The sequence below is a fragment of the Coffea arabica genome, chromosome 2e, assembly GCF_036785885.1.
Source record: "Coffea arabica cultivar ET-39 chromosome 2e, Coffea Arabica ET-39 HiFi, whole genome shotgun sequence".
In the NCBI taxonomy this organism is placed as follows: Eukaryota; Viridiplantae; Streptophyta; class Magnoliopsida; order Gentianales; family Rubiaceae; genus Coffea; species Coffea arabica.
Window position 1 is genome coordinate 73,307,637 of NC_092313.1, and position 12,802 is coordinate 73,320,438.

General features: G+C 34.1%; 1 protein-coding gene and 1 long non-coding RNA gene across 9 annotated transcripts; one reads left to right on the forward strand and one right to left on the reverse strand.

Annotated features, from left to right (window-relative positions):
- Positions 1-578: 578 nt before the first annotated feature.
- On the forward strand, positions 579-2,198 carry LOC113729659 (uncharacterized). Its single transcript, XR_003458175.2, has 4 exons — positions 579-699; positions 831-1,259; positions 1,640-1,788; positions 1,898-2,198. It is a non-coding gene; the product is annotated as an uncharacterized lncRNA (long non-coding RNA).
- Positions 2,199-4,963: 2,765 nt separating this feature from the next.
- Positions 4,964-7,575, reverse strand: LOC113733054 (uncharacterized). 8 transcript variants are annotated; one of them, XR_011841023.1, is made up of 4 exons: positions 7,221-7,566; positions 6,458-6,802; positions 5,415-5,902; positions 4,964-5,281 (listed from the first exon to the last, which is right to left on the reverse strand). XR_011841023.1 is itself a non-coding variant. In XM_072081036.1 (4 exons), the coding sequence occupies exons 1-2, from the start codon at positions 7,231-7,233 to the stop codon at positions 5,576-5,578; spliced, it is 1,251 nt and encodes a 416-aa protein (XP_071937137.1). In that variant the 5' UTR covers positions 7,234-7,575; the 3' UTR covers positions 4,964-5,281; positions 5,390-5,453; positions 5,559-5,575. The 8 variants fall into 8 exon arrangements, 5 of the variants coding, with proteins under 5 accessions (XP_071937137.1, XP_071937135.1, XP_071937134.1 ...); XR_011841024.1 differs by having other exon boundaries at positions 5,415-5,718; positions 7,221-7,563; XR_003458956.2 differs by having other exon boundaries at positions 5,415-5,453; positions 7,221-7,554.
- Between the last annotated feature and the right edge of the window lie 5,227 nt (positions 7,576-12,802).

Below are 12,802 nucleotides of genomic sequence, written 5' to 3' on the forward strand. Positions count from 1 at the left end.
AAAGCACCAGACTGGTTTGTAGTTTTCATGGGTTGCGGACATTGTAAAAACAGTTGGTTGCCAATCAAAATTTCACTTACAATTTGTATAACACCTAATGAATGGAGAAGAAAATAAATATCTAAATGCTCATTTTGATTTTGAAAGATTAACTGGCAAGCAATACTGGGATTCGAGTAAAATGGTTCAACAATTAAAAGAAGTAATAACTAAGGAATTCAAGTTGCTAATTTTTTTGGGTAGGGTTCAGTTGAGTTGGGTGGTAAGGTTTAAAAGTAAAACTCTTGAGTTAAGTCCTTCTCACTTACCATATATATGTATATCTTACATATATAAAGCGAGAATCCGCTTGTGAACAGTGAAAAATGGGCCGGTTATGCCGTTATTTGTGTGAGCTTGAGGGGCGTTTTGGTCTTTTGCTGATGGGTGGCAGTGGCTCTGCTGGTATTTTGCTTTTGTCCGCTGGCTCTCTTGCATTGTAACCTTGCTCTGTCCGCGTGGCTCTTCATTTTGGTAGTCAGCAATGCTCTGTCCGCGTGGCTCTTCATTTTGGTAGTCAGCAATTACTATTAAGTTAGTGGGCGGTTGGGCGGCAAAAGCTTTCTAGAGTCTTCATTCTTTGCTTTATGTATATTTCACCTCACACGCATGTTTGGTTTCCTAAGCTCTTGTGTAATTGCAGTTGCTTTGCCTCCGATGGTGAGTAGGCAGTGGACGGTGTCTCCAGTGATCTCTGGTTTTGCAAAGTTTTCTAGAGTCTTCACTCGTTGCTTTATGTATATTTCGCCTCACACGTATGTTTGGTTTCCTAATCTCTTGTGTAATTGCAGTTGCTTTGCCTCCACTGGTGAGTAGGCAGTGGACGGTGTCCCCAGTGATCTTTGGTTTTGCAAGGTGAAATCTTCATTGTCTCACTTAGCTGATTTTCTGAGCAAGCTGATCTTCTAAAGTCTCCACTCTTTGCTTTATTTGCGCCTTTTGATGGTTTGCTGTAGATTAATGTTTTGACAATGGGTCGGAATAGAGTCTTGAGTGGTGTTTTGGTCGTCTGGCATTGGATGGTTGTGGTTTTGGTGGAAATTCACTGCTGTCCGCATGCTATTATTGGATAGGAGCAATTTTGGCGGGTGGGCAATTTCGGCTTTGTTTCCTCTCTTCTTTTCTTGGCTTTCTTTACCAGGTGTCCAAGCAATTTTGGCTTTCTTCAACATTCCCCACGTGCTGTTCTCGGACGGCAACAAGTTTAGCAGTGATTTGAGGTACAATGGAACCACCACCGCTTGAAAGCTCTGCAATCTCCATTGCCCTTTCTCGTTCTTCTCTTGGCCTTCTCTGCCAGTTTTTTTCACTCATCATCTTCCTATTTAATTTTTCCCTACACCACGTCTTTCTCCATGATCTTATCTAGAAATCTACAGTAGATTCCCTCTCAATTTTTCCTACACGCACAACAAAAATGTAATCACCTTTTCCAATTAATCCCATCTCCGTAATTCCATTTTTGAATTGTTTTGCCTCTCTTTCTTCTTATTTTTTTACTTTTAAGTGTTCTAGGTTTTATCATTGCATGGGATTTCAATTTTCATGTGAATGGTTGGATTTTTTCTTGAGTTGGGGTTGACTAAATATGTCATTACAGGAAGTGGAGAAGTGGGCGACGAAGGAGGAGAGCTCCTTCCATTGGCATTAGAGGGAGATTTATAGTTGCATAGGACATTGGAAACCACAAGGCTCCGATTGGAGTTCAAAGATAAATAGGCATATTGAGCCAGTCCCAAAAATCAGAGGGTAAAAGATAAAAATAAACTTCTCTACTCTAATTCTCACTTTTTTTAATGCATTTTGCAGAGTTCCCACGAATCTTCCGTAACTTTCAAATTTAATTTTCCTAACCCAGAAAAACTACTCGGGATGTAATTTGAGAACTAATCTTTCTGAAGTGGCGTTGGACGCTGAAGAGTGCTGCTGGAGGGGAATAAACAACATGGTCGAGATTCGAAAGAACCGTAAAGAAGAAAGCTTGCGGAAGAAGCTCCGCGAAGGCCTGCATAATGCATTTGCTGTTCAATCGGATACCTCTTCTGTCGACAAAAATGTCTAAATAAATTAGAATTTATATTTTGTTCCTTTGAAGTTGTTGCTGCAGATGGCTTTAAGTAGGGTTGTGATCAAATTTAAATTTGCGATTGTGTTGTTTTTGGGCAGGATTTTCACAATTTTTTTTTACAGTTTCCTTGTGTTTGAATAGAGCTAGGGCTTGCACTTCAGCGCTTTTCTTGAAGTATGTCAAAAAAAAAAAAAACACACATACACACACAAAAGTAATAAAAAATATACCACAGCAGAAAAAAAAAAAAAAAAAAAAACAGTCCAGGCTATCTGACGCATAGCGTCAGGGCAGAAAAAACTAGTATATATAAAGGAGTTCAAGTTGCTTAAACAGGATAATATAAAGGATATGTTTCCAACTATTACTGGATATCACATTTTTTTCCACCCTTCTAATGTTGCAATTGCATTATGAACTCCTTGCGTGATTTGTCTTTCTTCTTCATCTTTTTTTCTAGCAGGAAAATGGTGGAATTTAGGAAGCGAAGAAGTGACGAGGGGAATTTAAACTCAAGAGACTTTTAAATTTTAGAGGCTTAATATTAACTATTAGACTAAAACTTCCTTGACTACACAATTCGTCTTCCAACTGTTTTGAATTTTCAATATACTTAGAGATAATGGCATTTTAAGATAAAAGAAGCAATGGCATTTTAAGCATGATGCAGAGATGGACAGTTAACAAAAGCATAAATAATAATTGACCTAATCCTCCTGTGCCATTACTCGCAGTCTGAATTCCATGGCCATTCTAACAATTGTGTAAGAATATAACTTTAGATTTGTGAGTTTTCTTTTGTCAAATTAAAGTTGTTAAATGTAACACCAGTTGCTTATATCCGTCCATTCTAACTATACTGTGTAATTGTGTAAACCAGTGCATTGCCTTTGTTCCACTGTATTGATGGCCTGATTTCTAAAACCTTAGTGTTTCTTTCTTTTTTTTTTCTAGCAGGGAAATGATGAAATTTAAGAAGCGAAGAAGGACGAGAGGAATTTGAATTCAAGAGACTTTTGAGATTTAATATTAACTATTAAAATAAAACTTCCTTGACTATACCATTCGTCTTCCAACTGTTTTGAATTTTCAATATACTTAGAGCACCTAGCTGTCCATTTAGAGATAAAAAAAGCAATGGCATTGTAAGCATGATGCAGAGATGGACAATTAACAAAAACATAAATAATAATTGACCTAATCCAGTGCCACGTTTGAGGAAATTGCAGAGAATTGAAAGTTAGATGGGGTGCAGTGATCAAATCGAAACCTATGGGGGGGGCAAAGCAATATTAGTGAGTGCACAGTTCATAGAGAAATTTCTCTATTTTACAAGTATATTTTAAACTCAAGCGCATGGTTTTCTATTTTTCAAGTGAGTGCACAGTTGATAGAGAGATTTCTCTATTTAAACTCCTCCGTATCAATCTATTGTGTTTGGTTTTGGAGAAGGATCACCAATCAATGTACCATTGTAACCCTTTATCTATATTTATCACGTTACACATTTGGTTTTGGATCATTGAATTCATGTGAAGTATAAGATCAGTACATTTGGTTTGGGAAATAAAAGATTTCTTTCTTTTACATTATTGTTATATATTGTTGGTTCTAGACCAAATTAATCATATAAGTAATAGTAATTTCTCTGGTAAAATTTAACAAAGAAATTAACAAAATCTCATACCTCAATATTGCATTAATAAATGCAAATAATTTGTACCATCAAAAGTTATTTTGGCATGGGTTGATGCGCGGACTAGATCTTAAAATTATTGGATGAACAGCTTCTGATCTTCAATTCGACTACCTTGAATTGATAGTTACTAAAAAGTTCGATAAGGCTGAAGCGCGCCCCTACGGTATTTTTTAATCCGACGCAGAAGGTCTAACGCGCCGTCTCCAGGATACAACAGCCCAACTCTATAGTTGTTGCTTCCCTTTGATCTGCACAACCAAGAGAAGCAGAAGCTTCCCAATATCTTACTTTGCCCAAAGAAAATAGAATGAGCGAGAATGAACTGAGTGTGAGGAAAATAGTATTTAGAATGATCTTTTGTTGAGAGAAGTGTGTATCAAATTCTCCAAAGAATTTCACTATTTATAGGTTACAAAAACCTTTAGAAAAAGGATTGAAAATCCAATGTATAACGGTTTTTTTCATATTAAATTATACTCCCTCCGTCCCATTGATAGTGTCATACTTTCCTTTTTGGGCTGTCCCAAAATATTTGTCATGTTTGGCATTTCAAACTATTTTAAGCTATGAATTTCCATTTCTGCCCTCCATTAATGGTGTGATAATACATGTGCTAGTTGGCCCACAAATTGATGTGTGGTCCCAAAGGACATCCAAATATTCCAACTTGTACCATATTTGACTTTCGGCTCCAGCAACAAAGTTCCGACTCCAGCCAAATTCATCATGAAGAATGTGCACATGGCTCTTTTAAACTTCAATTGAAAATTGGTTTTGTTATCAAGAGGATCATTTCGATTTTTTGCAGGAAATAGAATATCGAGATGATTTAATTAGTGATTTTCTTTTGAAAGCTTTCAATTTTTAAATTATTTTCATACGCACTAATTTGTTAAGAATGATCAACTTTCACAAAATAAATTCATATTGAAAGCAAGAAAAAAGTGTAAAAAATAGGTGAATAATTTTAGATTGATCCAAAAACTAAATGAGCAAAATAATAAGGCATGTTACTCTACTTGGAGAAAAAAAACTACACTTACTACCAAATTTAATTTAAACGTAGTCTATAGAAGTGTCAGTTTCTCTCTTTTTTTTTAATGTTTCAAAACTCAAAAATGCAAAAACAGATATTCTACCACCAAATAGCAAAAGAATGCAAACCAATATGCACTATTTTCACTTTATAGAATAATGCTATTGACAGTTTCAAAAACTCCAACAAAAGTAGTGTTTCAATGTTTATACATGTACATAGCTTCACTCAGCATTGCACATTTTCCCTTTTGTACAAAAATCAGCACTACTACTACTAACGTCAAGCTAACTTTACTGAGCTATTCTAAAATCTTGTAAAGTGAAATAAAAGCAGTCAATGAAAAACCACTAGTACATAAAAGTGCTTCTATATTCTTTGTCCAATCAAAAGCTTGCACCACAAAATCAAAAGGGTTGGATTGCTTGACTTCAACCATCTGGCAAAAGATGAGATAGGACACAATTTAGTGATAAACAACAAATAAAGATGCTCCAGAGCAAAGTGAACAAGAATAGCTAGACAAATGAACATTGAGTACATGTACATTTTGCACATTAGAACACCCATACCATTTTGTTCAAAACACATGATTAGTAAAGTTTAAGTACCTACAAATATGAAAATAAGGAACACTAGTTAGTTTAAACAACCATACACACAAGAAATTAGAGATAAAAAATCTTAAAAAACAAAAAAGCTTTATAAAATCTTACCTGTCCAATGAAGATAATCACGCTTGCATATGACTTAGAACTTGATTCACAAGTTCTTTTTCACATTCTATTTGCAGTGGAAGACAATTTTCTTTCATTAAATGGTGCTTCCCAATGTGTGGCACTTTATAGTTATTTCCCCCAAGATTTTTCATCACCTCTACCATACATGATTGCAATGTTAAGAAAACATTGTTTAGACTTTCACTTAATAATTGATCAAATGACTTTTCCACAGCAAGAATTAGCTCATCAATTGACAAGGGTGCTTCTTGATGTTGCAAGGATTGTATAGCTCTAAAATATCCCAAGTCAAGAACATTCATGTCCGGACTGTTAGGAGGCTGAAATGATAAGTGAATATCAAATCCATCTCTAGAAGCAGCTTCAATAAATACAGGATCAGTGGGATTAATATGTGGTTTTGCATTATCCTGTTGGATCAAAATTTCAGTAACACTACCACCATCCCGTGGCCATTTAGCATGTATTGCAGGCAAAACCTGTTCAATTAAACATCTCCTATATACTTCCTTGGTCACTGACAATATTGGCTTAGTTTCTAATGTACCTGCCATACGATTTTTACTACTCCTCTTTGCTGGTTCTTTGAATACAAAAGGAAAAATCCCAATTTTTCCATCAAATGTTGGGTTACCAGAGCAGTCAAAACGTGGTCGAGCAACAGCAGCTAGGAACATAACTTTCACAATGAACTTTTTGCTCTTACATGTCCTAAGATGTTCTTCTTCTTGAGGATGAAGATAATATTTTTCACATTCTTTAGTCATGTAAAACCACTTTTCATCAATATGCACAACATTGAACATACTCATAAATGTTGGATTGCTGTTGAGATTTTCTGGTTCAAGCATTGACAAGCAAAAGTTAAGCCTTACTTGCTTATTCTGATCTGTCAATTGTGGTTTGAGTGCATTTGAGTGTGGCCTTATAGCACCTTCTTTAATTCGTCGGTGAAGGGTTGATTTGGACACTTTCATTTCACTGGAAAGTGACCTGATATTTGTCCGGCGTCGGAGAGGAATTGCCATGATCAAAGTAAAATCAATATCCACTCGTTTTCTTCCGCATCTTTTAGGAAACCTGTGTGATACATCAACTCTTCCATCTGTAGAAGTAATTGCTGCTAGCTTCCAAATTCTCTGAACTGTCCTAACACTTGTTTTAAATAGGCTTGCAATGTTCCTGATGGTTCCCCTTTTCAATTTACCGCCATTACTTTCCTGTAATAAAGCTTCAAAAATCATTTGCCTTTCTTGATTAGTTAATCTCTTCGTAGAATTATTAGTTTCAACATCATTAAAAGTATCCATATTTCTTTTAAGAGTCACCTTTGAAACATGGTGTAAAAAAAAACAAGAAACAGAGTGTTAAAACAAAACAAACGGACTGCATATATAGAGGTACAAGTCAGTGTACAATTCCATTAAATATTTTAAAATAGGCATTTCAAGACTTATTTTTGGAGTAATCCGCCAAAATCTAAATTTTCAGTAAATAATTTGGCGGCAAATCTTTAAGAAATTATAGACAAAATAATCAATAAATAAACATTACAAAAGTTTAAAAGATCCAGCCTTTCTTACATGAGAAAAGAGAAAAAAACCATTAAAAAGAAAGAATAAAAGACAGTTAACTAACCTTTTAATCTCATTTGTTATCAACTATGGATTAGCAATCAACTTCATATCCTTCCAATGCTTCTCTCTTGAACTGGAGCACCAATATTGTAATCAAAGGTGAAAACTTTCAAGTGAATATGGAGTATGAGAAGAGGGAATTTGTAGTTAGTCCAGAGAAATTATCGTAGCTTAAATTTGCAGCAATTGAAGAATGGCTAACGATGGAGAATCAGAGAAGATTTTAGTAGTAGGCGGTGATGAATGTCTGCTAGAAGAAGGAAACAGTTTCTGTGGCAACAATTGATAAGGAAACGGTTTTTGTGGCTGAAACAAAGGATTGTTTTTTGGTGGGTCCCATTTTGACCCATTTGCTTTGGATGAAGAAGATTTTGATAAGGAAATGAGTTTTTGTTTTTGGTAGCCGAAACAATGGAATGCTTTTGATGGGTCCCTCTTTGACCCATTTATTTCTTGAGTCTGTCGGTGAATGTGAAGGGCAAATTTGGAACCCATGAGTTTACAAACAAGTGGATTTTACTGTGAATAAAAAACGCTGCTTCCCAAGCGCGACAGAGTTTATGGGACGGAGGGAGTAGTTAATTGGTAGAATTTGTAACCTAAAAATTAATTCACATTTGAATGGCTTATAATGACTCAATAATTTCTCATTTGAACAAATAATTGATTTGTAACTCTAATTCAAATAATTCTATAATAACTCCATTCAAAATGCATTGTAACTCCCACAATTATAATTCTCATAACTCCCAAATAAATTATTATAACTCCTTGTAAAGATTTGGTCAAGGAAAAAACATTAAGATTTTATTAAAATACACCAATATTCCCCCACTTATTTTAATAAAATTTGAGAAGAATAAAGATTTGGACAAAGTGAGAACATCATGCATAATGAAAGTGGCATTGCCTTGAAACCTTCATTTAGTGTTTCCATAATCCCCATCTTAGAGTCAAAGTGGACTATAGCCTTGAAACTAAAACTACTTTAAGATATGTAAGATTATGTCACACACATGATATTCAAGATATTAATTAACAGGCTTCTTAAGCCAGCACATTACGGCTTTGTGCTTTATCCCAGATTCATGAGTGCTTTAGAGAATTAGCTAAATTCTCATAGGAAGCGACCTTTACTTCCACACTCATATAGGTGAGTCTATCAAGAATACCCCTATGACTAAGGCATTCCACCCATAAAGGGCTATAGAATTCATTAAAAGATTTATATCAAATCTTAACCTTTCCTTCGTCATAGAATCACGAGCATGCTCTACACCATAGGAAGGGATTTAACAATTTTATAATATATGAATGCTTTTCACCCAAACTATTCTATGATTCGTTTGTCTCTGACCTAGTTCTTGGGATCTCCAGTCCCTAGGTAGTTGTATCCTCATAGATGGTTCCAACTTAAAATTTTAGCCTCAAGTCCTATTCCTCTTGATGTGTATCATACCTTTAACTCAAACTTGAGATTTTACATAATAAAATAGCACAGATATGATGTCCCCGAATTTATTTTAAAATAATCTCTCTTAGTGGTTCAAATACATTGAACCAATCTTTGGTGAGAAAATTTCTCATCCATTTATATTTGCCAAATAATATAGGCATATATTTGCTCATATTCAATTTTTCACACTCAAATCATTGTACAAGAGCACACAAATAGATATTGCATATGTATCATTGTTGACAACTACATGTAATTCTCATACTTCCGCACTCAAATCAACAACAACGGAGAAGTCAACGCCGGCCAAAAGATTAAACAAAAGCTGGAAAGGGGAGGGCATAGTTTTCTTTTATATGTGGAATGACCGCAAATTTCCTTCGTTGACTCACTCTGCTTAGAAGTCTTTTCCTAGTAGGAATCTTAGCCATAGTTTTCTTTTATATGTGTATGTATGCATCTTATACTTAGATGCAGCTACCAGAATTCCACGTTCTTTCATCCGCCATGAAGCAAGAAAGCTCTCAAAATATCTCGCTCTATAATAAATCTTTCTTGAGATTTATTATCTTATAATATCTAGATTTAATCAACAATTAAAAGTGATATTATGAGAGAGAAAATAATATGACTCTACTATTGCCCCTCATCTACTAAATTGTTTAATTAATCTAATACCTGCCCAAAATATTAACGAAAATACTAAAATGTGCTATTTATCACCAGAGATTAAATCACATATAGCATCAAAAATAGTATTTCATTCTATATATTTAATGTAAGATTTAAATTGCTCTTTTTAGCTACAAACTCATTGTCAAATATGATCAACAACAAATAATCAAAAAATCTATGACCAAAATATTACAAAGAGTAAACTTTAATATCATAAAAATCTCAACAAATACCCGTAATATGTTGACAAAAAATATTTATGATGTTAAAATTTGTTCTTTGTAATATTTTGGCTGTAATTTTTTTTGATTATTTGTTATTGATCATGTTTGACAATGGATATATAATTGAAAAGAGTAATTTGAATTTTGTATTAAGTGAAAAATATAAAATGATATAATATTTTTTGATACTATATGTGATTTCATCCCTAATAATAAACAGGAAATTTTAGTAGTTTTATTTAATATGTGGATTGGCATTAAATTAATTAAATAAATAAAGTAGTAGATGAGGGACAATGATGAAATCATATTATCTTCTCTCTTCCAATATTACATTTTAATTATCGATTGGATCTAAATATTTCAAGATAATTAACTTTAGGAGAGGTTAGTATAATTTTTGAAACCTAGAGGGAGGTCAGTAAAATAGTTAAAAACCTCAGAGGAGGTTTCGGAAATTATCCCTAACAATAAATCAAGCTATTGCCGCCCGCTCAGGCTATGAGTAAAACTAAAACTAAAACTAAAAACCGCAACCGCTTCAATTTCAAGGTATTGCCATTGCCACCCGGCCTTCGTATTCTTAGACCCCATTTTGCAGAACCCCACAACTTTCAACACCCATTCTCAAGTTTTAACCCCTTAATCCCTTCAGACAGTGATCGACGTGAAGCTTGTGGGTTTTGCATTCGCATTTGCATTTGCATGCCACTCTTGTTTTGTGCCAGTTTGATCAAATCTTCCAAAAATAGCTGTAAGTTCTTCCTTTAGTATTAATAAATATCTACAAACAAAACGCAAAATAAAAGAATGCTAAACCCACAAATCAACAACAACGGAGAAGTCAACGCCGGCCAAAAGATTAAACAAAAGCTGGAAAGGGGAGGGCATAGTTTTCTTTTATATGTGGAATGACGGCAAATTTCCTTCGTTCACTCACTCTGCTTAGAAAGCGATATTTGTAGTATGAATTGAATGGCTAAATAAATGATGGGAAAAGATGCAAAACTTTGCTTTTTTTTATCGAACTTCTCTTCTGCATATTTTTATATAATATTCTATGCGTTTTAGCCCCTACAAATGCTTGATAAGAGGCAGAAATAGGCCAAATTATGAGAGGCTCCTGGTTCCCCTCGTCAGCAAGCAACTTGCCTTCGTGACTTTCTGCAAGTGCCAGCCAGTCCTGTTTCCATCCCGGTCCCGGTGCCACGTTTGAGTAAACTGCGGAGAATTGAATGCCATATTAGGGAGTGCACACACAGCTTAAAGGATGGTATATTATTTCTTGTGAATGTGTGGCGCGTTGTAGGTGGTTAATTAGGTACTCTTCCTTCTCAAAGAATTAGGTACTTTATGCTTTATGAAACAATTATCATTTCTTCTCAAAGAATTTATGAAACAATTATCATCCCCAAGGATTCTAAAACGAGGCTAAAGCAATATTATTTGCCTAACACAGTAACACCCATCAAGTACCTAATAATATGATAATTTACAACTTTAAAAAAAAAAAAAAAAAAGTGGACTGTTACGGAAAGAGCTTACACAGTAACACCCAACGTGCTGCTTTTTTTTTTTTTCCCCAAATAAAGGGTGCTATATTTTCATGTTCTTGCCTACAATATGATGGTGATTTCAAACCTTGGGAAACGTATAGAATTAATGATTAAAAATATTTTTCTTTCATTTGCTGAAACACATGACTTGGATTAGGGTACGATTGATTTCAGGAATCATAAGTTGTTTATATAAATTTCTACAGATCATTTATCATTACATCAGCAACTATATTTAAACACACAATCTTTGTTTTACAAAGAAATAGCTGATCATCCTTGCACGAGCCAACTTGTGTTGATAGGTCGCGCGTTTTCAAAGTGCTGAAAGATTGATCCTCAACTATTACTATTAGAACACTACTTTTCCCCTTTCTCCTTGATTTCAAACTTTTGGGCTACAGAGCGAAAGGGCCAGCGTCACACAAATCACCAGATCTCAAGTGCACTTAGAGGTGTCAAAATGGGTGGGGTAAAATGGGTAATGGGTATAAGTGAGTCAATTTATTTATACCCATTTAATTAGATGGGTATAAATCGGTAAGTCAAAAAATGAATTGGGTAACCCAATTACCCATTTATAACCCATTTATTTTAACTTTTTGTAAACTCATTTAAATTCATTTTTGCAAACTAAGTTATCAATTTATATCACTCTTTGTACCCATCATTAGTTTTAAATATTTATTTATAATGTTCAATAAACTTAATTACCAATTTTTTTTCATTTATACTCTATGTCACAAAATTACCTATTATTTAATAATTGAATAATAAGAATATAAAAATTAATATAAAAACTTAATCCAAAAATTTTGAACCCCTAACATTTTTTTTATATATAAATTTAAAATTTCATTTTAGAAAGATAAGAAAATAGGCTAAAATTTATCATAAATTAGTAATGCTAAAAAATGAGCAAGTTAACAAACTAAGAGAAAATAAAATAATAAAATAAAACCAACAAATAATAATAATAATAATAATAATAATAATAATAATAATGAAACAAAAGTAGTTACCATCATGACAAAATGAAAAATTTGAAAAAAAAAAATGGGTGGGGGAAAAGAAGAGACTTGGGGGGAAGAGAATTCTAAATGGGTTAATTGGGTTTGATGGGTTACCCAATAATACCCATTTATTGGGTATTATTGGGTAATCCATTTATACCCATATACAAAAATTTAAGATACCCATAAATGGGTATTATTGGGTAATCCATTTATACCCATATACAAAAATTTAAGATACCCATACCCATCTATTCATGGACGGGTATGGATAAATTTAATTAAGTGGGTTGATTTGCCACCTCTAAGTGCAGTGTAAGCGGAGTGGCATCTTTCTTAATTCTTATTGTGATACTATGTGAGATCGCATCCGGGGTGGCATCTTTCTTAATTCATTCTTATCACAATTCTTATTGTGATACTATGGGTCACATCATGTATCTCACTGTTCCCTTTCCTTCTTGCTTTAGTCAAATTTCAAACGAGCGGTGCCACACTCCACAATGCAAATTTCCTTTAACAGGACAAATTTCATTTCATAATTTCCATCCATGAGGACTGTCAGTCAGATCAACGGCTTGACTCATTCCACATTACCTCACGAGCGCAGTATAAATACATCCATGCCTGGCTATTGGAAAAACCAAGGCATCCCAAAT